At 46.4% G+C, this 27,137-nt stretch overlaps 1 protein-coding gene across 1 annotated transcript in view; it reads right to left on the reverse strand.

The window, feature by feature from the left end:
* Positions 1-26,446, reverse strand: part of Cplx1 (complexin 1) — a 32,140-nt gene extending 5,694 nt beyond the window's left edge. The window contains exons 1-3 of the mRNA XM_028867423.1: positions 26,313-26,446; positions 24,900-25,002; positions 1,190-1,365 (exon numbers count right to left, since the gene is read on the reverse strand). Of these exons, the coding sequence (XP_028723256.1) occupies positions 1,190-1,365; positions 24,900-24,930 (207 nt within the window). The 5' untranslated portion in view covers positions 24,931-25,002; positions 26,313-26,446. The remainder of the gene's footprint in view (positions 1-1,189; positions 1,366-24,899; positions 25,003-26,312) is intronic.
* Positions 26,447-27,137: the final 691 nt, after the last annotated feature.

Here is a 27,137-nt window from a genome sequence, read left to right on the forward strand (position 1 = left end):
ATCTCACCAAGTTCAGGACTGGAGGATTATGTGACCCACTTCCTGCTTCTCAACCACCCATGTAGTGGGTAGCCATTCCAACCTTGATCTGGAAGTTCCAACCCCCATTGAGGTTTTGGTAACTGTCACGCCTACAAGGTGGGGCCAAGAGAGGACCCTGAAGACCTGAGATCCGGATGGGGGTCTCTCTTGGTTCCTGGACCCTGGACACTGGAGGTAGACCGAGCAGAGTTCTCCAGAGAACACCGCCAGACTGCGCTATGTCTTTCCCAGACCCTGCGACCTACCTATCCCTTCATTTGTAAGTTATGCCACTAAATAAACCTCCCTTTTAACTACATGGAGTGGCCTTAATAATTTCGCCAATACACCCAAGCCTGCTAAGCCACCCCACAAAGCCAGGAAGGATCTAGATGACATGTCCTCATGGCCTGGAGCCTTTCTTCTGTGTGGGCAATAACTGTCTCCACTGTGCACCTGGCCTGTAAGCAGAGGTCACACAATGTCTACCATGGCTCTGCTCTTCCCAGTACCTAGAGGCACAGGACAGGGGCCAGGGCTCCACTGCGGTGTCTTCCCACCTGGCTTCTAGCATCAGTTGCACACTGATAAGCAGGCAACCGCTTTGTCAGGGTTCTGCCCAGCCTTCATTAGTGTGTGAGCCACAGTAAGGACTGAGGGAGGAGTGGGCAGAGGCCATCCTCTTGAAAGATGAGGCTGTACATGGGTCTCAGTTCAGTATTCCACATGGGGCCTCAGTTTTTCTACCATGAATAGGCACAGTGTTCTCTGGCTGCCCCACCCATGGGAGACAGTCACGGGGTGACTGAGAACAGGGAGGCTGCCACCCATCCACCATGTGTGAGTCTAGGAAGCAAAGGGAAAGGGAAACCTCTGGCCCTGATTTTCCTGATCCACCAAGACTTCCTGCTCAACCAATCCCCATCCCTCTCTCAGAGCCTTCTTCTGGACAGGGGCCAAAACTCCAGGAGAGCAGCCATTCCTGACGCGAGCCTTCAGAGTGACCCCCATTCAGATGTGAATATTTATAGCCCCACAACAGTCCGGTTTCCAAGGTTTTAATCCCTAAATAAGGAGTAAAAGGGGAGCTGTTAGCCGACGCCAAGGAAGGAGGCTGCTGGCCCTGTGGGTCACTACCTACAGCTCTCCTGCACCGCCAGTTGCCCACCTTGTCTCGTATGCCCTGCCGCATGACCTCACGTTCTGCCTCCATCTTGGCATACTTGGCTTTGCGCTCCTCCTCCGCCTGCCGCAGCGCTTCCTGCCGTTCCTCTTCCTTCTTGGCAGCATCGGGGTCCTTCTCCTCATCACCCCCGAGCATTTTCCCCATGTCCTTGGTGGCCCCTAGGAACAACAGCAGAGGTCAGGCAGTAGCATTCAGAGTTGCCAGAGTTTCTGCTGGCCATGGCTCCAGTGCTGCCCATCCTTTGAGGGAAACAGTGGATGTGCTGGCTTCTGTGTGTGCACTCACTTGTAAATATGTGTGTGAGTGGTTGTTGTAGTTGCATGTTCATATCTGCGTATCTTTTTATGTGTGTATGACCATGTTACTGCATATGTGTGCTTGAGAGCACTGATGTGTCTGCTCACTCATGTGCTCCTGAGAGGCAGGCGTGTGTCTTCCCTGAGGCTTGTGTCTGGCAGAGGACTGGGTACTGGAAAGTGGTGGAAGGAAAATCCAGATGTGCAGATACATGGATGATGAGCAGGCAGGGGACAGATGTCTGGTGGGCAGTACTGGTCACTAAAGTAGGCAACAGGCGTGCACCCATGACCCAGACTGCAGACACTGCCTGTCTTCAGCACCAAGGCCCTAATTGCCTCTATGCTAGGCACCACTTTTCTCATGAGTTCCTGAGTCACAGGCCCTACAGAAACCACCCCAAATGCCTTAGTTTAGCCCATAGGACAGAGGCTGTAATTACATTCTAAAGAACGGCCCAATGTGAGATCCCCAGGCGGTTGCACTCAGATACTGTGTCCCCCAGGATGGGGACCTGGCAAGCCACACAAGACCTCAGCGTGGGTGCTGGTTCACTGGTTTTCATGTCTCTGGAGTACCTGCCAACCCTATGCACCATGACAAGCAAGAGCAAAGCCAGCTGTCCTCTCTCCTCTGCATGATGTCCTCAGGCTGCCTGAAACTCTACCACAGGTGATAGGGTGTGAAGAGACTGGAGACTTTGTTGCTGCTTTCAGGTGGAGACAAGAGAATCAACTTAAAATATGCATTTGCTGACAGAGCAGATCTTGAATCTTACTGGAAATTATGAACTTCTTGGTCAGTTTTCAGCAGCATCTAGAAACTTGCAAAGGAGATTCTGGGTCAGTGACTCAAGGGAAGTTGGGTCATGAAGTAATCTTCCAACAGTTTTCCAGGTAACTCACTGGAATCTCTCTGCCTCTAGCACAGCTGTCTCTAGCAGGTGTTGGGGCAGGCAAGGACAAATCTTGTAATCCCAACTGCTTTCATGTAAATTTTATTCCCTACTAGAACAAGCTAATTTACACTTACGTGAGAGAGAACTATAATTATTTCTCCCTCCGAGAAGGTGCTGGCATTCTAAAGCAGATAGAACTGAATCTGGTGTCTATTCCTAGAGCAGTGGTTCTCAACCTGTGGGTCACCAACCCCTTTGGGGGGTCAAATGACCCTTTTACAGAGGTCGCTAAGACCATCGAAAAAGACAGATATTTGTATTACAATTCACAACAGTAGCAAAATTACAGTTATGAAGTAGCAATGAACACAATTTTATGATTGTGGGTCACTACAACATGAGGAACTGGTATGTACTGAAGGGTCGCAGCATTAGGAAGGTTGAGAACCATTGCCCTAGAGGAAGATGAACAGTGGCTGGAGTGTAACAATGAGGGCTGTGTGGCTTGTAGCTGCCTATTTAGGCCTGTCCCACATCCCACCCATCACACAGACTGCAATCTCCATTTTACTGAAGGCCGTCTATGTGCTACTATGGAGCTGTGTGCCTGTTGGGCCTTCCCTAGACCTTCCTATATGCCAGAGATTCCTGGCTGGACTCCGGGCTCTGAAGGAAGATCTATTTTTGTTATGAGATATCTGAGCCTTCAGACTGTGGAGGCAGCTCTGGAAGGCTGGGTGACCCCAGGCTGTGGTGCAGCACATAGTGACATTCACACACCCATATTGACAAATGCATGTGTGTACACACATACATGGATGAGAAAGGTTTTAACAGGTAGAGATTGGCTATACAAGTGCTGGATACAATGTACAAACAGCAGCACACACTGGTGGGAATGCAGATGGCACAGGAGTTGGAGGACAGTGGATCAATGTCAGTTTGTCCTCTCTGCCTTTTTCCTCCCAGCACCTCATGCATGCTAGACAAGCACTCTGCCATCAAACTGCTAGTTTCTTACAGTGTTAAATGCACCCATAATGTGATTCAAAAAAGTGTAGTCCCAAGTATTTACCAACAGAGATAAAACAAGTTCATATGAATTCTGGGACAGAAACGCTATAGCAGTTTTATCTGTAATAGTAAAAATCAAAATAACTTATCTGTCCATCAGCAGACAAATGGGCAAGTAAACCATGGAACCTGCAGGTGAGGAGCAGAGTGCCGCTCAACAGTGAAAAGAAGCAGACCATTGGTTGACACACCCAAAAGCATGGAAGAAGCTCAGAATCTTAGTTGTTGGGTGAAAAAAAAAGGCCAGAAATAAATTAAATGATTTTATTTAAGTAAATGCAAGTGTGGTCTGATCGTTGATGAGAAGGCAACTTTGGTATTGTCTGGGGTGGCAACAGCCTTGGACCCGTGGAAGTGTGTTGATCACTTCCTGTAGGAGTTGTGTGTGTATTTCCTAAACACCAGCCACACCACAATACAAACGAGTATACAATCTAAAAGGCTAAAACTGGAGGTGGTAGAGACTATGTTTCCTGGTCCTGATCTAATCAAACTATCTGTTCTAAACAGAGGATCAAATTTATAGCCACAGAGGTTCAAATGTTAGAAATAAACCTGTTGTTTGCCTTTCAGCTGAAGTGGACATTAAAACTGAAAGTATAAAAACTTTGATAACAGTGAGAAGCAGACACTCTGCAGTTGTTCTCTGGCTTTTAGTGAGTCGCAGGCCCCTGCATGCACCTGGTAGCATTTACACAAGGCCTTCGCAAATCCTCCCAGAAGCTGCAGAGAAAGTCTGGACAGTTTCAGTGTAGACAAAGGGATTTTTATTTCCCAAAATCTTCACTCCATGATTTGATTAGCCTAATCTAACAGACTATATGTCTAAAAATAAGGTCTGTGACTAAAACTGTTTTGAAAGAATAATTATAGCCTTTAATCATAAAGAAGGAAAAATAAAGTGGAGGGGCTTCATAATCATTCTAAGAAATAAACAAAAAATTAATCCTAGCCGGGTGGTGGTGGCACATGACTTTAATCCCAGCACTCAGGAACTCAGGAGGCAGAAGCAGGTGTATCTCTGAGTTTGAGGTCAGCTTGGTCTACAGAGTTCCAGGACAGCTAGGACTACACACTGTAGTGATATTGTGTTCCCCAAAATATCGTGTACCTTAATAAACTTATCTGGGGTCAGAGAACAGAAAAGCCACTAGTTAGGCAGTGATAGCACACACCTTTAATCCTAGCATTCCAGAGATAGAAATCCCTCTGGATCTCTGTGAGTTCAAGGCCACATTGGAAACAGCCAAGCATGGTGACACACGTCTTTAATCCCAGAAAGCCAGCCTTTAATCCCAGAGAGTGGTGGTAGAAAGCAGAAAGATATATAAGGTGTGAGGACCAGAAACTAGAAGCATTTGGCTGGTTAAGATTTTAGCTGGTTAAGCATTCAGGCTTTTGAGCAGCAATTCAGCTGAGAGCCATTGGGATGAGGACACAGAAGCTTCCAGTCTGAGGAAACAAGACCAGCTGAGAAGTTGACCAGGTGAGGTTAGCTGTGGCTTATTCTGTCTCTCTGATCTACCAGCATGGACCCCAATAACTCGCCTCAGGTTTGATTTTATTAATAAGAACTTTTAAGATTCCTGCTACAACACACAGAAACTCTGACTTTAAAAGCAAAAAGAAAAAAATCCAATGTAATATTTTGAGAGATGATCCATAGAGAGAATCAGAACTGATATGGAAAACAAAGAGCAGCAGTGAGAAAGTGCTCACATTACAGTTAAGTGAGACAGCGGCATTGACGTTCTTTAACACAGCTTTGGAGGCTCTGTTTCATGAGAAAAATTATAATGAGTATGGCATCCTAAGAAGACACCATGCTCTCTGTTTCTCCACTTCTCTTGCTGTTGATGCCATACTCTCTAAAACACTCAGGATGTTCCAGCAAAAGCTGACCAGAACTAACTATACAGAAGGACGGTAAGGGATGACATTTTCCTAAAGTCAATAGTTTTGCCCCCAAACTGTCCATGCCAGCTGGACCCACATAGGGGAGAACTTGCATTTACATTATGGAAACAAACTGCATTTTACAAATAAATCTTTAGAAACTTAAGGTTTTTGAAAGACATACCAGCTCCCTGCTGGAAAAGCTTACTGTGATGATGGTGGCCCCACTGTGACATGCAAGTTTATGCTGTTTGGATTGAATCTCTGACTTAAACTTTAGGGTATCTTAAAATTCTTGATAAATTTATGGCAGAATGAATGTCCAATAATGAAAATACCAAGCCTGAAATAGTGATGCATCCCTGCAATCTTAGAACTTGAGAGGTGGAGGTAGGAGGTTCATGAGTTTAAGGCCAATCTTAACTGAATAGTGAGTTGGAGGCCAATCTGAGCTACATGAGACCCTGGATCAAAGCAAAAGAAAACAAAACAAAAAGGAGTGAAAATACAGAGTCCTAGAGAGTTCCAGGGTGGTCATGTTGTAGATGCCTTTAATGTCATCGTTTCCATGCTGTGGAGGGGCACAGTTAGTTCTTGGAGAAAGAGGATTAATGGCAGAAGCTTGGGAAAGCAGCCAGACAGTATGCACACCCTCCTACCTAGCACTCTCACTCCAGCCTCTGTCAGAAATGGCCCTTTGTTGGGACATGGGTCCACAGATGTCCACTATCTCAACACAAGGCTAGAGACAAGGGCTGTCTTAGGCATATGGCCATATAACCAGGGAACATCTGGGGCTACAGTGCACTTGGAGATGTTGAACACCCAGAAGAAGACCAGCAGTATCCTAGAAAAGGTTGAGAGGCTGCCTAATGCACTATAACAGACTCCATTTTTGAAAAGCAAGGAGAAAACCTGATGGGTAGCCAAGCATTGTGGTGCACACCTTTAATCCCAGCACTTAGGAGGCAGAGGCAGGAGGATCTCTGTGAGTTTTAGGCCAGCTGCATGCACACACACATCAAAACCTGATTGGCAAAGATACTCATGGTTTCACAGTTCTTTGAGGATGAAAAATTACCAGAGGCTGCATGTCATCCTCCCCCTAATCCTCAGCCCTAGGAAAGCTATAGGGAATGTTCACTAAAATCCACCAAATGACAGTCTCCACTACACTGAGATATCTCGCAACATACCTTTTAGAACAGGAAACAGGAAATATTGGTAAAGATGTGGGGAAAATGAAACCTTGTGCTGGGAATGTGTAGTGATCCAGCCCATGGAAGACAGTTTGGTCGGTCCTCAGAAGGTCAAGCACTGACTGGGACTGAAGAAACAGATTAACAGTTAAGAGTACTGTCTGCTCTTGCAGAGAACCTGGCTTCCCAGCACCGGCATGACAGCTCACAACAGCCTGTAACTCTAGTTCCATGGGATCCAATGCGCTCTTCTGGTCTCCAAGGGCATTGCACATACATAGTATATATATACACTTGCAGGCAAAACACTTACATATATATAATAAAAAGAACAAATACAGAATTACCACAAGACCTAGTAATTCCACTTCTGAGTACATACATAAACGTGTTGAAAGCAAGAACTCAAACAGATATTTGTCCACCCCTAGTCTGAGCAGCATCATTCACAACAACCAGGAGGGAAAGCAGCAAGCATCAGTCCACAGGTGACTGGAGAAAGAAAAAAGTGGATCTGTCCTCACCTTACATATTGTTCAACCTTAAAAGGAAGGAAGTTTTGACACAAGAGAATATGGAGAAACCCTGGGGACATTTTACTGAGTGAAATGCACCAGCCACAAAGGACAGCTGCTGTGAAGCCCTTAGAGGACTCAGATCCAGGAGCAGAAAATAGAAAGTAGTTTGGGGGCTGGGAGGCATAGGGAGCTAAGTGTTTCCCTGGGACAATTTCAGTTTGGAAAGATGAGTACATTCCAGAAGTAGAGGTGACAGCTGAACAATAGTGTCATGTGTTTAAGGCCACTGCTTTGTGCACCTAAAATTAATTAAAATAGTGAAATTCATATATATTATTACAAAAAAGAGAAATATAATTTTAAATTACTTATAATTTCATCTCCCTGGTAGGTTTCCCAAAGCATACATGAGGCTGGTACCAAATTTTCCAAAGCATGACTGGTAATGACATCACCTGTGCTATGTAGGCTATGCAAATGTGACCTCCCTAGCAGCAGATGGGCTTGGATATTAGAATATAGTCACTGCCAACATGGATACTAGAGGTAATGAGGTCATGATATAGGTCCTAGAAAGCAGCTGGCTTGCAAACTCCCGAACATGGTTCCTGAACCCATGAGGGCTTGCAGGATGAGGTATGCCTCTACCTCAGTCCTCCACAGCAAAGAGAACAAGCAAGCCAAAACAGAAAGGAAATTAAAATGCTCAACCATGGGCTGGAGAAATGGCTCCATGGGTAAGAGTATTTGTTGTGCAAGTATGAGGACCTGAGTTTAGATCCTGGCACCAATGTAATAAAAAGCATGTGAGAGGTGGAGACAGGAGGGTTGTTCGGGCTTGCTGGAAGCCAGCCAGCACCAGGTACAGTGAGAGTTGCTGTTTGAAAGGAATAAAGTGGCAATCATACAGCTGAACACTCAGCATCCTTCTTTGGCTTCTTCCCACACATACGCATATGTCAACACACTCACACACGCTAATAAGCAAGTAATAACCAAATAATACATTGTATTTTCTATCCTCATACATAGGAAATCTTGAATGAAATCCATACCTCAAAATATACTTATTATAAAAAGCTGAGAATAATGTCTAGGAATTCACAGATGGGATCTTTCAAACATTTAAAAAACAGATAATTCCCATGATATTTAGAATGTTCTTGGGAAAAAAGAAGGAAATCCTCTGGGTTATTTTATTAAATTAGCATAAAAGCAATGCCAGAAGTCATATTGAAGGAAATGGAGGAATGGAAAGAGGGAAGGAAGAAGAAAGAGAGGAGGAAGGAGGGAGGGAGGAAGGGAGGGAGAAAAGGAGGGGGAGACAGAAAGAGAGAGAGAGAGAGAGAGAGAGAGAGAGAGAGAGAGAGAGAGAGAGAGAGAACTAGAGCTTCCAGAAGACTAGGAACCAGCACATGGGCCAGAATAATATTCAGCCAAAGGGAAACTGGCATCTGTCATTTTCTAGGTAAACACAGGAAAGCACAACCTAAGTTCAGTAGAGCTCATTTGCAGAATGTAGAAATGCCCCAGCACCAGAACATCAGTTGTGACTCAGATGCCACCCAGAGGCACAGTGGCCATCATGTGCCTGTGTCATAAGGTGCTGTTCTGAGTATTTGTGTATTCCCAGAACCTTCCTCTTTCCTTCCCCCACAAACAAGCCAATGGGTTCCTGTGTCCTTGGGGTAGCTACAGCTTCCATCCCCTTTAGAGAGGGCCTAGAATAATAGGAACTTGCACCATGTCTGACTACTGGCCTGCCTCCTTCTTGCTTTGCAAACATGTGGCTGAAAGGTGGAGTCTACATACATAGCCACAGCATGACCACGGCGGGGGGGGGGATGGTGGGGGGCAAATGTGCCCTGCCACATTGAACCCACTACTAAAGCACAGTGGGTGCTTATCAGAATATGTAAGTCTATGAAGCCAAAGACAGGTTTCTGGTAGCCATAGTGCCCACCCCAGCACCCAGATGACCTCATCTTCTTTCCCATAGAAATTGTCTTGTGTTCTCTGGAATTTTAGATCAGTAGAGCCCCACAGTATATAACAGGGGGCTGTCCTGGTTACTAAGTACAATGCTTCTATATGAATAGCTTACTGTAGGGTCGCACTGTGGAGTAACTTGTCCATTCATGGCCTGCTGGTACACACAGAGAACTGCCTGGGCCTTAGAGACAAGCTTGTGTACTGGTCACTTACCCAGGTACATCCTGAGAGTGACTGACAAACCGTTCAGCAAATTTAGATTCCAGTTGGAAGAAATGGTCAGATCCTGCTAAGGTAGTTCTGTCCCTTACACTTGAATTATGGCAGATATGAACATGGGTCCCCATATAGTTCAATACTGACTTGGTAGCCCTTTTGACTGTAGCCAACCCTGTGGGTGACGGGTGGTGCCTTACTGCAGCTTGTATTTATATTTCACTTCTGATGAATAATTTCGAGTATTACTCATGTGCTTGCTGGTCATTCCTGTATTTGCTTTGGGTGAATATCAATTCAAAGTCTTCCTTCTCTTCCTCCTTCCTTCCTCTCCTTTCTTTTGAGACAGGGTCTTGCTCTGTACCTGGGATTAACCTGGAATTCCTTCTGTAGACAAGGCTGGCCTTAAACTCACAATTCTCTTGCCTCCACCTCCCAAATTCTGGGATTACAGTTGTGTTTCAGGATACTTGGCCAAAAGTATATTTTCAGAGTCAGTGAGATAACTCATCTGGTTAAGGCTTTTGCAGCCACACCTGATGACCTAAATCTAATCCTGGGACCTACTTGGTAGGAGAGAATTGACTCTTGTAAGGTGTTCTCTGACTTCAACAAATGCACCATAAATATATGCTCATACACACACACACACACACACACACACACACACACACACACACTAAATAAATGTAATAAAAAATTTAAGTGTGTGTGTTTTTAAAAATAAAAGGTGGTGGCACACACCTTTATCTCAGCACTCTGGAGGCAGGTGGAACTCTGAGTTCCAGGCCAGACTAGTCTAAAGTGTGAGTTCCAGGACAGCCAGGGATACACAGAAAAAATCCTGTCTCAAAAAACCACCACCACCACCCAATCAATCAATAATAAACTTTCTAGCAGTGCTCAGAATTGAACCTGGAGTATCACACAATGTTAGGCAGACTCTTTGTCACTGAGCTATACTCCAGTGCCTAACAAATGTTTTGAGAACAATTGAAATTTACAGAATAATCACAAAGGAAAACAGAACAGAGTTCCTGGAAGCTGCATCCAACCTCCTGGGTAAATGATGTCTTCTAGCTGTCAGGCACACTGCTCAGAGTGAGCCAACCCAGGGATATTGTATCTAAAGCCTGTCTTCTGTTCAGATTTCCTGGTTTTGTGCGCTGTTTGTTTGTTTGAAGAACAGTCTTGATGTGTAGCTGTGACTGGTCTGGAACTTGCTAGATAAAGCAGGGTGGCCTTGAACTCACAAAGATCTGCCTGTCTCTGCCTCCTGGGTACTGGCATTAAAGATATATGATACCATGCCCAGCCTTTTTCCTGGGTTTTTAACTTCTTCTCTGTTCAGGGATCCCAGCCAAAAATTGATTTGACAAACAGTTGTCATATCTCTCTGGGCTCTACTGGGCTATGCTAGTGTCTCAGACTTAAATTGGTCCTGATAACCTTGATTTGAGCTTTTTGAAAACTCATTTGGGACTCTTGAATGTTTTTCTTCTTACTTAGGTTGAACTATGGCTTTGAGGTACAAGAGATACTTTTTGTCATACCACAGTGAGTGTCCCAGGCAGACACATTCTGCAATGCTGCTGTTAACCTTGGCCTCCGGGTTGAGGTGCTCGTCCACACTCACTGTCAAAGTCTTCAGTCTCCTATGCACAGCTCTCATTGTGCAATGCAAACCTAAGGGTTACACTGGCTTTGATTTTTATTCTTGCTTTTTCCTTTTTATTCTTTATTATTTTAGTTTAGCATTTCCTTTCTTCTTCTTCTTCTTCTTCTTCTTCTTCTTCTTCTTCTTCTTCTTCTTCTTCTTCTTCTTCTTCTTTCCTTCTCCTCTTCCTTCCCATCTTCTCTTCTTCTTGAGACAGGGTCTCACTATGTAGCTAGGCTGGCTTGGAACTTTCAATCCTCCTACCCCTGTTTCCTATGCTGTACTCACAGATGTGCACCATCACATCCAGCTATATTCTGAGTCTCCATACACATTATTTAGAATCCTGTATGGAGTCTGTTTTTAAATTGGATTGGTAATCTTATTATTATTGAATAGTAAGATTTCTTTATATTCCACGTACAAGTTCTTTATCTGAAATATATTTTTGATTTTTGGTTCTTTACTTTTGTTTTAGTATTTTATTTTTAAGACAAGGGCTCCTGTAGCCCAAGATGGCCTTAAACTACCAATCTTCCTACCTCAGCCTCTTGAGTGCTAGGATTACAAGCATGTTCTACCACACTCAGTCAATGTGAATCTTATCAATATACTGTCCCACTCTACAGCATACTTTTTAATTTTTTAATGCAGACTTATTTTAATTTTTTTTTGAGACAAGGTTTCTTTGTGTAGCTTTGGAGCTTGCCCTAGAACTCTCTCTGTAGACCAGACTGGCCTTGAACTCACAAAAATTCACCTGCCTCTGCCTCCCCAGTTCTGGGATTAAAGGCATGTGCCCGGCTATAGCCTATCTTCTAGAGTTTCATGACAGACATTTCCTTCTAAACACTGCTTTAGCCAGGTATAGTGGTGTTCTCAGGAGGATGAGGCAGGATGATTGTGAATTCTAGACCAGCTTGGACTAGGGAGATCATCTCAAAATAATTTTTCCAGTTTTTTACATGCTGTCTACATAACTATATCCTTCTAGAGTATAGTTAGCAAGTATACTTTTCTCCTATTCTGTCTTTTTACTCTGCTGATAGTTTCCTGTACAGAGACATTTTAATTTCATATGATAATACCATTTATTCATTTGTCAATTATGTTTTTTTGTTCTTTGTTTGTTTGTTTGTTTTTTGTTTTCTAAGACAGGGTTTCTCTGCGTAGTCCTGGCTGTCCTGGAACTTGTTCTGTAGACCAGGCTGGCCTCAAACTTGGAGATCCACCTGCCTCTGTCTCCTGACTGCTGGGATTAAAGGTGTGCACTTTGCTCAGCTTTTTTGTTGCTCTTTAAAAATACTTTGTTGATTTTACTGCAATGGACTGGAAAATAACTAGAGTGCTACCTGTCTCATCTGCCAATTCTTAGGATGATTTCTTGTGCTATTGGAGTCCTTTTCAGAAAATTCATGCCTATGCTTATGATGCTCTTCAACAAATGAATGGACAAATAAAACTATGGAATTCCATTTAGTCAGTCATAAGGAAAAAAATCCCTAGTGAAATAATTTAGACTCAGAGAAATAAATATTGAATGTTCTCTCATATTCCAATCCTAGATTTTACTTTTTATCTATGTCTGTCTATATACATGTATGTGTGTAGGTCATAAAACTATAAAGTGAACTATGAGAGGGAAAAAACAGGTCTGATGATGGAGAAAGAGCAACAGAGTATACTTGATGTGAAAGCAGAATGGTTATTGCATGGAAGAAAGCCAATGTGGGTTGGGAATAGATGGGTGGAGGAGAACAATGAGGAAGGATGACCAACAAAAACAAAGTATGCATGAAAATGCCATTACTTTGGATGCCAAATAAAGAAAACAAAACAAAATACAAAAGCAGTTCCAAGGCACTGGTGAAATGTGGAGCTACAGACACAGATGAGGGAATGCTTGTGTCCTTGTGGGGGTGCGAATGAATGGCCCCCATAGAATTTGTTTGAATACTTGGTCCCCAACTGTGGGAACTTTTGGGAAACACTAGGTTTGGAGGTGTTGGAGGAGGTGTGCCACTGGGGGGTGGGACTTGAGGTTTCAAAAGCCCATGCCATTCCCAGTTGTTTCTCTCTCTGTCTCCTACTTGCAGATAAGGATATAAGCTCACAGCTACTGCTCCAGAGCTCTGTCTACCTGCTCCTTTGGCCATAGCATCTCTTCACAGCAACAGAACAGTAACTAACGTAGTCCTGAAAGAAGAGCCCTCACTCACTTCAGAGTCATCACTGTCACGTATGTTCTGAAAGAACTGTAGTTCCATAAAGGCGTAGGAGCACACCCGCCAGCTCACCATACATAACCAATGGAAAGCTCAGAGTTCCATACATGTGATCCAGACACCAATCAGTAGAACACAAACATGAAGTCTCCAATCAAAAAAGGAAGTGTTAAATGGATGTTAGAGACACAGCAAGACACGGAAGCCAAATACAACATCACATAGCTAAGCCTGTGGGCAGCAACCAGAGGCACCTGCCTTCCTGTGTGTCCTTCAACTGTACCAACCTGGTACTACCCTTAAGCAAATGTGAGGTGACCCACACTCCAGAGCTCTTGGAAATTAAAGGTACAAGTACAGAAGATAAAAACTTACTTGAAAGGTTAGAAGATGCAATGTTGGAAATAGCCCAAAAAATAATAAAAGCTATAGCAATGAACAACAACAAACAGAACAGAAGGAAACAGGGTGGAGTTTAGGGCTGAGTTTTTAGTGCCAGAGAAGGAAAAGGAAGAGAAGAACAAAGAAGCAACAGGAAAAAATTCCCAGGAACTGAACATCACACCAGCAGGGTGAATGAAACAAGACCCATAGAAATCTCTTAACTCCCAGGAATTCCTGGTACTGAAACCAGAGAGGAAACCCCAAAAGCCTGCACAGCAGGCTGGAAGCAGACAGATGGTGAGTTTACCTAAGACTTCATAAGCTGGACCACCAACAAAAAAATGCCTTCAAGTGTACATGGGAAATTCATTCATCTTTGGAATTTTATACCCAGCCGAACTGTCTCTAACGAGGGAGAACAAAGATACCCCCTCATCTCCTTGCAGTATTCTCAGAAAGGCCCCAGTGTCCTTACTGAGTGACTGTCTAGAAATCTACCAATGCAGACAGAAGGGAAGGCCCCAAGGAGAGAAACACACCTAGAAGTGTATCTGTCATGATCACCCATATGAGCACATGGTGCTCAGGGCTGCTGGTGAAGAGAAAAGGACCAAGTGGAAAATGAAACATTAACTACAGAACAAACAAAAGGTTTTGTAAGAAACGTAGCACAGTTTTGTTTAGTGCCTCACTGAGCAAAGCTTACAGTTTGTGATTACTCCCCAGGAGCACAGTGCCATATGTTGTAAGGGAAAACCAGAGGTGACAGCTGATCCAGGTAAGTATCCACTTAGAGGTGGCCTGCAGACACCTCCCAAGAAGGTAGCTGCAGAACATAAATTGACACTGTCTCCTCTGGTTAGCTAAAATTGTCACTGACTTCACAGGTCATAAATCTAAAAGACACTGGATTGGAGAAACTGTTGACTCAGTGTACTGCCTGTGACCCCGCCCACAAGACCTTTGTCAGGAAGGATACTGCTTCTGAAGCTGGAAGCTTAGGCTACACAACTTCTGTACCTTAAACAAGTTGAGTGTTTGCCTAAGCCAGCCTACCATGCAGAGTTCCTGAATATTCGCCATCCACAGGTGAATGGGTACTCCCAGGTGAGCAAGGAGACCAGATTCAAGTATTGAGAGTAGTGACCAACACTATTGAGACCAGAGTCCTATTATGGACCTTCCCAGACTTCAGTACCTACCTGTTTGTATCTCTTATAGGTGGTAGAAAGATGTCTCAGCAATTAGAATCATTGGCTGCTCTTGCAGAGGACCTGTATTCAGTTCCTAGTACCGACATGGTAGCTCACAATCATCTATAATTTTAATACCAGAGGATCTAATCCTCTTTTCTGGCCTCCATGGACACCAGGCATATATGTGATGCACATACATATGCAAGAGTCAGTTTTTCACATTTCTTCTTCATAGTTGCCTATATTGTTTTGTTACTCTATTTTAATAAGACAATACACCTTTCTTTTAAGAAATAAACTTATTGGCTGTATGTAGTGGTGCATGTCTTTAATCCCAGCACTTGGGAAGCAGAGGAAAACAGATCTCTGAGTTCAAGGCTAGCCTTGTCAGCCAAGTCTATATAGTGAGACCTTGTCTCAAAAACAAAGAAGGGCTGGAGAGGTGGCTCAGAGGTTAAGATCACTGGCTGCTCTTCCAGAGGTCCTGAGTTCAATTCCCCATGCAGTACCTCACAGCCATCTACAATGAGATCTGGTGCTGTCTTCTGGCACGCAGGAAGAACGCTATACATAATAAATAAATCTTTTTTTTTTTTTTTTTTTTTTTTTGGTTTTTTGAGACAGGGTTTCTCTGTGTAGTTTTGGTGCTTGTCCTGGATCTTGCTCTGTAGACTAGGCTGGCCTTGAACTCATAGAGATCCACCTGCCTCTGCCTCCCAAGTGCTGGGATTAAAGGTGTGAGCCACTGCTGCCTGGCTAATAAATAAATCATAAAAAACAACAACAAAAACCAAAGCAAAGCAAAACAAAACAAATTTAAAGAAATAAATTTATTAGTATCACAAAATCAAATGTGAACATCAAAAACGCTTTTGTGTATGAAGAAAACAGAATGTTAGCTCAACCCTCTACATGTAGATCAAAAGACAAAAAAACCAGGAAAGGATAAGAAAGAATGAAAATACACAGGGAAGTCCTGCATCTGGGAAGTGGAGGCAGAAGGATCCTGAGCTGGGCCAGCCTGGGCTACTACATCATGGTGAGGCCTAGTCTTTGTTGGGGAGGGGTCAGGGAAGTAAGTGGGGAAATTTTTGAACATGATGTAATTATTATGTACTATGTACATGTGTGAAACCATAGAAGTGTAATTGTAAATATGCAAAATTACTAAAGCATATTTTTAAAAGTACATGGAACCCCTATAGTTGCCTTGGCAAGGACTTGATTTCTGACTCAAGCAGTTGGGGCTGAAATAATGTTATTCATTTTTTGAGACAGTCTCTCACTATGTTACTCTTGATAACTTGGTATGTAGATCAGGCAGGCCTGGAACTCATAGAGATCACTGGCTTCTACCTCTCACTGGGCCTCAGGTACTGGGATTAAAGGTGTGCTACCATACCCAACTATTTTGTTTTGTTTTTACATATTTATTTATTTATTTATTTATTTATGGTACATGTGCATGTGCGTGCGTGCGTGCGTGCGTGCGTGCGTGCGTGCGTGTGTGTGTGTGTGTGTGTGTGTGTGTGTTTACACATGAGATTGTGCGATATTGTGGGTGTGGAGGTCAGTGGATAACTTTTGAGAATCGATATTCTTCTTCCCCTATGTAGGAACCCAGGGACTGAACCCAGGTCATCAGGCTTGGGAGTTAGCACCACTTCCCACTGGGCCACCTCATTGACCCTGAAAAGATGTATTTAAAGAGCATGTGGGCTCCAGAGAACTGCAAAAGCTTTTGCTTATCTGTTTTTGGTTTTGAGACAGGGTCTCTCACTGTATCCCTGAATGGACTGGAACTTGCTGTGTAGACCAGGCTGGCCAGCAGCAGTCTTCCTGCTCTGCCTCCAAGGCACGTAAAAGATTTTTTAAAAGATTTTATTCTCCATATTAAAATGAAATAATGAAACCTAAAGGATGTACCTCTAAAGGTTAGGGTGACAGAGGTCAGGTCCAATACACTGCGGTGATGACATCACTAGCAGGCGTTGACACTGCCTAGAGAACAGGCCCTGGAGGAACAGCAGCAAAACTGGCTCCAGTGTTTCTGGGTTTTGTTTGAAACTCATATAATTATTGGGTTTTGTCATTTGTTTATTATTATTTCTTTTATTTTTGAGATTATAATATAATTACATCACTTCTCCTTTCCTTTTCCTCCCTCCAAACCCTCCCATACCCCTTCCTGCTTGCTTTCAAATTCATGGCCTTTTTTTCATTAATTGTTGTTACATGCACATATGTATATACATATGTATTCCTAATATAGTCTGTTCAGTCTGTGTAATGTTGTTTGTATGTATGTTTTCAGGATGACCGATTGGTGCGCTTCCCTGGAGAAGACTGTTTCTCCCACTCTCAGCATTCCTTAGCTGCCCGTAATGGTGAAGCCTGGTGATCTCCCCCATCCTCTTTGGCATGTCTACTGCTGTCCTCAGCTGGAGGTTTTCAAATAAAGCCACAGGAATGCCAGGCCAGCTAGACAATGGCATCAGTAAATACAAGAAAAAAAAAATCAAAGTAGAATTCTAGGCAAAAACCAGAGGATGATTGGCATGATTTTATATTATTCATTAGAGTTTTAAAGTAAAGATGAAACATATTGTGCTGGTTTTAGTTTTTGTCAACTTGACACGAATTAGTTACCTGGGAAGAGAGAACTTCAACTGAGGACTTGCTTCCTCAGACTTGCCAACAAAAGTCTGTGTGGGTGTTTTCCTGATTAGTGATTGATATGGGAGAGCCAGAGCTACTGTAGGCTGTGCCAACCCTGGGCAGATAGATGGTTCTGGGTTTTATAAGAAAACAAGCTGAACAATCCATGGAGAGCAAACTGGTAAACAGCAGTCCTCAGGGTCTTTGCCTCAGTTCCTGCCTCCAAGTTCCTGCTTGAGTTCCTGTCCTGATTTCCCTTAATGATGGACTATAAACAGTAAGCTGAAATAAACCTTTTCATTTCTAAGTTGTTTTTAGTCATGGTGTTTATTACAGCGACAAAAACTAAACCATGACAGTCATCTCCCTCTACACAGTGACAACTTGAGTTAGGGACGCTGTACACAGTGACCCTCTGCCTCCAGCCATTGCATTCTATTGAATCCCATTCCACAACAGGGCTTCCCCTCCCCTCCTAGCTTCTTTCTGGGACTATTCATTCATCATACATCCTATCCTCACTTCTATGGTACATAGGAGAGGGGGTAGCACATTCAGCACCTGGTAAGGTAGAACTTTTTATCCTTTCTGGTCAGTGAATAAACATTTTTTAGAGGCAGGACTCCAAGGTTCTGGTCTGAGATGCTTGCTGAACATGTATGTCTCCAACTCCTACCCCTCAGCCCACTGGGGATGAGCAATGTTTTAATGTCACAGAAACTTGGCTTTCTGCTCTTATTCTTACTTCTATGGACCCATCCCATGTTTCTCTTGAGTATTCAAGATCTGGTCTGGGGCTGGGCGGTGGTGGTGTACGCCTTTAATCCCAACACTCGGGAGGCAGAAGCAGGCGAATCTCTGTGAGTTCGAGGCCAGCCTGGTCTACAGAGTGAGATCCAGGACAGGCACCAAAACTACACAGAGAAACCCTGTCTAGAAAAAAAAACCAAAAAAACAAAAACAAAAAAAAAGCATCTGTTCTGAAGCCCCTGATTCCACCATGCTATGTCTTCAAGTCAGAGAGGCAAAGAGGCCCTGGGAAGGTATCTATGAGCTGGACTTTGCCCTGACCTGGTCACTACTTGAGCACAGTATTCAGGCATTTGGCCTCATTGGTTCCTTATGGCTTTGCCTGTGGGAAGCAGATTTAGGGTCTTCCCAGGACCAGTTTTCATTCCATGTCTGTCCCTAGCCTTGTGTCATGGAAGCCAGCATCTATATCCCATGTCCTGGGCTAGACAGAATGAACATACTGACTTGGTTTCTGCACTGCTTCCTTTGATTTGGGACATGAGACATTAAAGACTGCTCCTCTGCACAACCCCTTTTGTGGTTCTATAAGCCTTTATAAGCTGGCTGGAGCTCAGATGGTTGCCTTACTGGCTAGACCCTTTGGGGAGGCTGGAAAGGCCTGCTATAGGTACTGTCACCCTTTCCTATGGAGCAAAGTGTCAGGCAGACAACAGTATCTGATCTTGGCTTTTGGGGAAGGACAAACAGAGAGGAAACAGAGATTAGATGAAGTCACCAATTAGTAAATTCAAAGAGTCGGGCTCTGTGGCAGATGGCCTAGCCACCAGTCTTGAATGTGATTGTAATCCTGGCCCTCTACTCAGTCATTCTGCCAGTCACTTGGAACTGATCCAATCCACTGCCTCTGCCATGTGCTCTCCTCAAAGGACCAGAGGTGACAGTGACGTTGTTCTCTGTTGAGGAAGACAAGGTCAGGGATAGTGAGGAAGGACCCAAGGAAGGGGCCTGGGAAAGTCTCCATGCAGCTTAGCAGCCAGAGTCTGGCATTTACATCAGGTGCAGTCACCTCAGAAATGTCAGTCTGAGACAAAGGCCAGAAGCAGCTGCTGAAGACAGCAGGGCACCAGCCTCCCTTAGAGCCTGTGCTCCAGTGGCTGCTTGATTGACTACCCCTCCACCTCTGGTCCTCAGTCTATACCAGCACTGGACACCAGCTCCCAGTAGCAATGCTCAGCACCAGTACCCAACACGTAGCACTAGCTGAGCGCCCCTGGCTTCAGAGTCCACCTCTCTTCCCATGGAACCATGGGCTGTCCTCATTCTCCTGAGCTGCTGGTCCTACAAAAATGAAACAAGAAGCCCTGGGACCTGAGGGACAAAGAGTGGTGGTGTTCACCTTAATCCAGGAGATGATAAAAGACCGGCTTAGCAGTGCTACTGAGTATTCTTAAGACCACTGGGTGACATTAGAGAACTAAATTATGTGGAGCAAAAGCAGGTTAGGAAAAGCCTCTGGAGAGATGGTGAGACCAACTGGGTACTTTCCTGTCTTCCATCCAGAGTCTCCCTCCTTCAGAGATCTCTTCGGCACACAGGCTGCTCTAAGAAGTCCCTGGCTAATAGTGGGAAATCTCAAACTCTGGGTTTCTGAAGAGCAGGGTGTTTACCTCTCTCTAACCACCCTATGGTGGCAGACAGAAGGGAGTCAGAGAAGAGGGTATCCTGCGGGTGAGGTGCCAAGGGAGGAGCCTGCAACGCTGCCTCTTCTTTCTTGATGACTTTTCCAGCTTGGGTTGGGCTTTGCTAGACTAGCTAGCATCAGGCAGCATGGACTTGTCCCTGCTCTGAAGCTCTAGTTAACCTCCAGCACTAGATGGCCTGTCACAGCTAGTTCTGCAGTGAGCAACATTAGCAAAGGTTTCTGAGAATTAGTGTCCATTAGGGCTGTGAAATGTACCTTGAGACCCAGCTAAGATCTTTTGCCAACCAACAGGTCAGAACATGAATGGCAATCAGTGAAGTGCTCAGTATCCTCTTCAATCCCAGTCAGGACTAAGGCATTTTCAGTTGATCTACAGTCTAATCAATCAGGAGTATCCTCTCCTAAGGAAAGAGCTGCCTTTCAAGGTTTAGGGAGAGAAGCTGTTTCCCTGAAGTGTCCTTCTAGCCACTGAGAGTTATGGGCGCAAGCTGAATCCACCGCCATGCACTGCACTAGTGTCTTCTGAGTGCACAGGAGTGTGGATATTTTGTCCTCAAGTGTTTGCTAGCTGCCTGCCCTACTGGGTAAGTCAGGAAATGGGGAATTCTATCTATGAAGGGCTTAGCAGGTTAGCAGGCCTGGCATCAAGACTGTCCAGCCAAGCACTGAGAGGTATCCACTCAAGCCCTACCTTGGTTTGGAGTTCATGTGTCTACACTGGCCCTCATCTTTGTAGCTGCTTCAGCCAGTGGTGCCCAGTGGAAAGCTTCCACAAGATTCCATAGAAACATCTGCCAATCAGATGAAGGGCTGTTGCTTAGTTTCTACCCAGGGCAAAGGAGTGATGCAGGGTAAGTGTAGATGGGCAAAAAGACCAGGGCAGCAGCAGGTCCTGATGGCATTGCTGAGCACCTCATAATTCTTTGCCACCCTGACTCCAGCTGCTCTTCTTCTGACTATCTGGTACTTCATCATGAGACATCTCTCCAGAGCTTCACCTGCAGCCCAGCTCAGTGGCAACCCCATTATCCCCTCAATACAGGAAGCCCTGAATGTCTATCTGTATCCCATACCACCAAGACCAGCAGTAGTTTGGGGAACTCGATGCACAGAACTCTTGAGACCAGATCCTGACAAAAGCAGGGACAGTGGGAGTGGGTGGAGTCAGCCTCACCTAGAACCTCAGGGTGCCAGACCCAGAGTAGGCTCATCATAAGATACTATTCACACTAAGTCACCCCAGGTCACTGGAACTGCCCAGGTGGAGGAGGGTGGAGAGGCCCTGCTGTTTTGGGTTTGCTCTTAGGACCCATAATGAGGATGTCCTAAGAGTCTCTTGCTACCATCCATGTGCTTATTGCCCCATAGGCATTTACACAATTCCTTTTCTGAGACTAGAACATGTTACTAGCACATAGGGTGTTATACTGAGAATAATGAGAAAACAAGCAATAATTTGGATCACTTGGGCCAAAATAGCTACTTCTATCTAATTTAGCTGGTAAGAGCCCACACCTAGCATATTACTCCCACAGCTGCCCGATCTTCTCCAAGGATAACTATATATCTGGGCTATTTGCTGCTTCCTACACTAAGCATTCTAGGCAACCTTGAATCACAGACCTGTACAGAGATGGCTACAGATGTGTCACATCTCGAGGTGACAGCAGAGGTGCTGATCACTGTCTCCTTTCAGTGACTGAGCACTGGCAGTGGTTCATTTAGGGTTGGTGTATCTTGGTAAGTTCCGGAGTGGTCCAAGGCTACAAGGATATTCTTTTGGTATGAATGGGTGTATCAATAGGGGACACTATCTTCCATGATTTGGCCCTAAATGAATGCTCCCTCAATCCTACATGGCTGGCATAGGTACTCACAGTCATGCTTTTGTTTGTCATGGAGTAGGAATTTGGTATCTGCTTGCAGGGAGAGCAAAGGATGAGAGACAATAGGTTGTGCCCAGCTTGTCCTGACAAGGTCTCTAGTCAAGGCTACTGTTGTCTAAACCATTCTCTAAGGGTCTGTAGGATGGTCTGTGAGTCGTGAGGCATCCATAGGAGCAAAGGGCAGTGAGAGAAGGGGTGATAAGGGACAAAGAGCAGTAAGGCCCGCAGCAGTGGCTCAGCCTCCAGACCTGAGCTGCAGGTGTGGCACTTCCTGGCATTTCAGTGGTTATTGAGCAAAGACAAGTACCAGCTGGTGGCGGTCCTGTCTTCAAAATGCCTGGCTCAGACTCCTAGAGGCTACACTGGGGCAGAGAAGGCCAGACCCTGCAATTATCAGTTTCAGGTGCAAGAATCCCAGGGCCCAGTACCTGGTGTCAGCCTGGACAGGCACAGTGGTGCAGAGGTCATAAAGAGTCTGGGGGGTGGTGGTGTCAAGGCAAGGCAAGGCAAGTGAGGTGAGGAGGGTGGGAGAAACCAACAGAGAAAGCTATACTGGTGAGACATGATGCTGGACATTTGCAGCAGACAAAACAGCTGATGGAAGATGGAAAGGACTCCCTCCTTGCTCACACTCTCCAGGCTTGCTTATCTCTTCACAAACCATACCCTGGACACTTCTCCACCCGGCCAAAGCCAGTGCACCAGACCTACATCTGAAATCTTCCTTTTCTCATGTAGTAGGGCTCCAGGGGCTGTGTCCTGCTCCCAAGTTACCTTATGGTCTCCAGAGAGGATGCAACAGATGGCACTAGAATAGAGAGCCTCTGGAAAGCACCTCTCAGCTTGACTGAGCCCAACTGGGCTGATGGAATTGCACACACAACAGAATCCAGGCATCCACATAGCATTTATAGGAAATACCTGAAACTATCTAGAACTTCACAACTATCCAAGGTGAATTTATCTTTGACCTGAAAGTCTCTGAATTTCGGGACATTACTTACTGTTCCATGGTATTCAGACACAAGCCTTGGTTCCTCTGAGTCTCATTTCTAGGATGTCACTGTGGCCCAGACCTGCCTCTTAGGAGGCATTAGGGACATGCCAAAGGGAACAGAGGATGCCAGTAAAGTGCTGCAGGCCTGACATGAGGCATCAAAGTATGGGCTACTTCTCCTGACAGGCATGGGCCTAGAACAGCCAGGTATGCACCACATCCACATCTAACCAGATCCTAGACCTGCCCCTCTTTGGTCTAGGGCCTTGTGAAGCAACAGATCTCAAGTTCCTGGATCTGAAACCCTAAGTAGACATGGCCTAGTAAAAGAGCCATAAGTCTGTTTCTGGGCTATTATTTTCTTCACTGTCACCTCTTTCCGGGGACTCCCTGGCCCTTTGGCCTGCCAGTGTATATCTGGGGCTTGATCTGTATCTTGGGCTCTTTGTTGCCTTTTGACCCTTACCTGGAACTCATTCCTCCCTTCCAACCAACTATGTTTGGCTTCATTTTGCTCACACACAACTTAAGACACCAAAGGTGACATACACTAGAGAGAGAGGAGCTTGAGGCCCATGACAAGACTGAAAGTGAGGATGGGGAAGTCATTACCAGCTCCACCAAACATCGTGGGAGCTACATGCCTGTCTCCACAGAATGAATGCAGAGCAAATATGGGGTAGTTTTGATAATGTTCAGCCTAGTATGTGGCTGCTACCCTGTAGCCCTCTGTCTGCTGGTTATCCCCCACACTGCCAGCTTTCACAGCACCCCAAGAAGCACACCCTGTCCCTGGTACAGGAGAAACTTTGGGCTGGCATAGAACAAAGAGGGAATCCAGGCTGGCAATTACCCAGCTAATTTCAGCTATGTAGACAGCCAAATCAGATATTTCAGTTTATTTAAAAGCCCACCTCAGGGCCTGAATTAGCCACCTAATTAATTATCTGTAGCAGCCTGGGACTGTCTGAGTATAACACAGGTCCCTTCTGATGCAGGATGCTGGCTTGTCCCTGAATCCTGTCCTGGTGATGTAATCATTATAATTAGATTCAACCTGAGTCTACCTCAGCCATGAACTCTCAGCAAGCACACTGGGTCTACTTTTCATCACATATGAGTGAAGTCATAGACACCCTCTGGGAGATGCCTATCCCTGCAGACCTCTCTCTTTCCTGGCCCTGAGGCCCCAACCAGCTTCCTCTCTGTAAGCGGTCCCCCTTCCCTTCTCCATACCAGTAAAGGATGCCTAACACGTTCCAGCTGAGACCTACACCAGTCAAGAGGTTCCCCTGTAGGCAACAAGGACTCTCCAATAGTAGAATTGGTGAACTCTTGGCATTGAGGGTCCTGGGGCACCTGAAGCAGGCAGCTCTAAACAGACATGACCAAACTGCCCTGCTGAAACTCATTCAGGCCAAATGGATGGCAAACCCTCAGCTCACTGTTGAGCACCTCCTGGCCAAGAGCTCAGCCCACTGTTCTCTACCAGCTTCTAGTCCTACTGTTGATGGTTACAAAGATGGCTCTGGGCCAAGTGGGGACAGGACTACCTTCAAACAGTGGCTGCCTTCACTCAACAATACAAAAGGGGCCATATTTTCTCTGCAGAAGGGGATTTGGTTACACAGCTATCTTTTCTTGTCCTCTGCACAGTACTGTCTCTTACCTGGGTGAAACCCATAGGTGAATGCTGGTTGTGATCACTCCAATCTTGTTTCCTAACCCAATCCCAGTGCACCTTTTGTTCCCAGAACTGCCACAGTGAGGGCTGCTCCCAAGCTTCCTTGGGGCATCTACCTTGATCCATGCTTCTCAGCTCTTGATTTGCCTGATGATGACCAGTGGGACTTATTGGACCATGGCATGGGAGCACAGGGCCATCTTACACAGCATAACCTCCCACATCTTGTCTTCAATCTCAAGGCTTGAGTTCCCAGGGGATTCAAAAGTACTGGGCTGGGGCACTGCCCTGGGCTTATTCGGATGATAAGCAAACATCTATAGAGGCTGTGTATGAGGTCAGAGTGGTCATGCAGCGTACGTTTATGTGCCACTGCAGTGGTGGAGACATGTCTCTGAGTATCCTCTCTGTGTATCCATAGTGGCCCAACCCCACGTCCCCCTCCCTGCCCCCCTCCTACCTCCCAGGGCTTGTTTCATCACGAACTCCATGATGATGGCTTGGTCCCTCAGGAGTCACTCCGGGGTCAGATCTCACATTCAAGTGTGGTCAGAATCCTCTGCCTAGAGAGAGCAGGTGGTCACAGGTACCCAGACCAGGCTTTCCTCAGACCCTCATCTACTCCTTGCTCCCTTCCCCAGTACCCTGAGAATCCAGTGTGGGAGGCTTTGCCCCCATACCCAGACCAGGACGGCAGGGTCCAGAGCCCAGCCAAAGCAACAGTTATCTTGCTGCTTCTGGGGTTTCTGAAGGAAGCTTTTAGATGCCACTGCAGCTCACAACTTGGGGCCACCAATTATAGGAGTCTGGCACCAGCCTCCTCAAGCGGGGGCGGAGCCCAGGGGGCGTTTGAAGGTCAATGCTCTACTGTGGCGCCCAGGTTCTGGCTGCTCAGCTTCCTTGGTAGTTCTGGAGCTGTGGGGCAGGGGTCCCTCTGGAGAAGGACTGGGGAGAGAAATCCGTCAATGTTGCCCCTCAGGAAGTGTCCTTATGACTTCTGACTAGTATCAACTATATCTGTCTCTAGGGAGACTTTGGAGGCCCCAAATGGGCCCAGAGCAGAACTGGCCCCGGATCAGAGAGAGAGATGGCAACGTCCCAGTCTTCCAGTGGGAGTGGAAGCATATTGCCCCCACCTGCCTCTGCATGGGATAGGATGACCCAAGCCAGAATGTCCAGAATGGGCCAGCAGCATTTGGCAAGGTGTTTCTGTAATGCCAACAGCTGCAGAGACATCCCTCTTGGTAGGGTCTTTCCTGCCAGGGAACCTAGTGCTGGGGATCCAATGTTTCACAGGTTTCCCTTTGCGAAATGAGACCCCAAGGAACTATAGAGGGATGCCAGGCGAGGATAGTGTCCCAGAAGCTAGAGGTTCAGGGATGCTTTTGCCGCAAAGCCAATTGCCTTCTAAACTTCTCTGTCTCCCGGGAGTCGGGGAATGGGGGCTCCGCAGGGCCAGCCGCAGAGAGGTTAGGACGCTGCGGAGATTCCGCAAAGACCGAGGCGTCCAGTTCTCTCGCGGCCGCCGCACCCTTTGCATTGCGGGCGGGCGAGGTGCCCGGCCCCAGCGCGGCCTCGGGCCAGAGAGCGCCTCTCAAAGGAGAAAAAGACGCCAATGGGAGAGGGAACCAAGGGCCACTTCAGCACCTCGCATTGGACAGCGCCCTCAAGGCTGAGCAACCTTGAGGAAAACCAGGGGCTGAGAAACGTGCAACCAAGAAAGAGCCAGGGAACCCAGGAGATGGGGAGGAGACCCAGGGCTAGAAAGCGGGGAGCCTGGAAGGGAAGCCCAGGAGTCGGGAGGAAGACTGGGCTGGGAAACGGAGAAGAGGGAGCCGGTTAAGGCCGGACCGGCTGCAAGGGCACTGGTTACCTTCCTGGGCGGACGATCAGCAGCAGCGCTCTCTGGGGCCGGCGGAGTCCATGTGGCGCTCTGTGCTGCGGCGGCGGCTGAAGGGCACCGCGAGGAGGGCGCGTCACTCCGAGGCGCCCCCGCCCGCATCCCGCATGACGAGGAGGGCGGGGCGCAGCGGAGGGGGGGCAGCCGCGCCCCCGGTCCCCAGATCCTGGCCTGGCGCGCGCGACGGCTGCATAGGGGCCCCTCCTTGTTGAGGGCTACTCTTTCCACACCGGCTTGGAGACCCTCGAGAAGTCTTCGCTTGCGGGCGCAAGGAGAACGCAGGGCTGGGGTCAACACCCCTAATCTACCCACCGCGTTTTGCTTCTGACCCGGTTGCCTTCTGCTCTGCTCCTTTGCTGGCAGGGCAGGAGGAAGCGAGCAGAGCCCGAGACCCCCGATAGCGCTGGATAGGCCCATACACCAAGCTTGCCCAGTGTGCAGATCCAAATGTGGCTTTGATGGGATAGAAACCCCAGCCAGTCAGGGACGCCTGAAGGTCACTGCGGACACGGCTGGGCGGGGGCTCCTCCGGGACAGCCGCAGCCCCGCCTCTAGGCCGCCCCTTCCCCGGAGCCAGGATCATAGCCCTGCTGAGGAAGCACAAGGTTGGCCTGGCATCTGTGCACGTATCCTGGGGGCTTCTGTGAGGCAATCAGCTCCGCAGAAGGATTGTGCGGGGACGCCTAAGCTGTTCTGGTTCTGGCTAGCCAAAGGTGACTCTTAGCCCGCAGGGGCTAGTGCTGATGGCCATTGTATTAACTGTTACTGTTCCTCCTGGCTGAGTCATTCCTCAGGATT

Source organism: Peromyscus leucopus, chromosome 10, assembly GCF_004664715.2.
Source record: "Peromyscus leucopus breed LL Stock chromosome 10, UCI_PerLeu_2.1, whole genome shotgun sequence".
NCBI lineage: Eukaryota > Metazoa > Chordata > Mammalia > Rodentia > Cricetidae > Peromyscus > Peromyscus leucopus.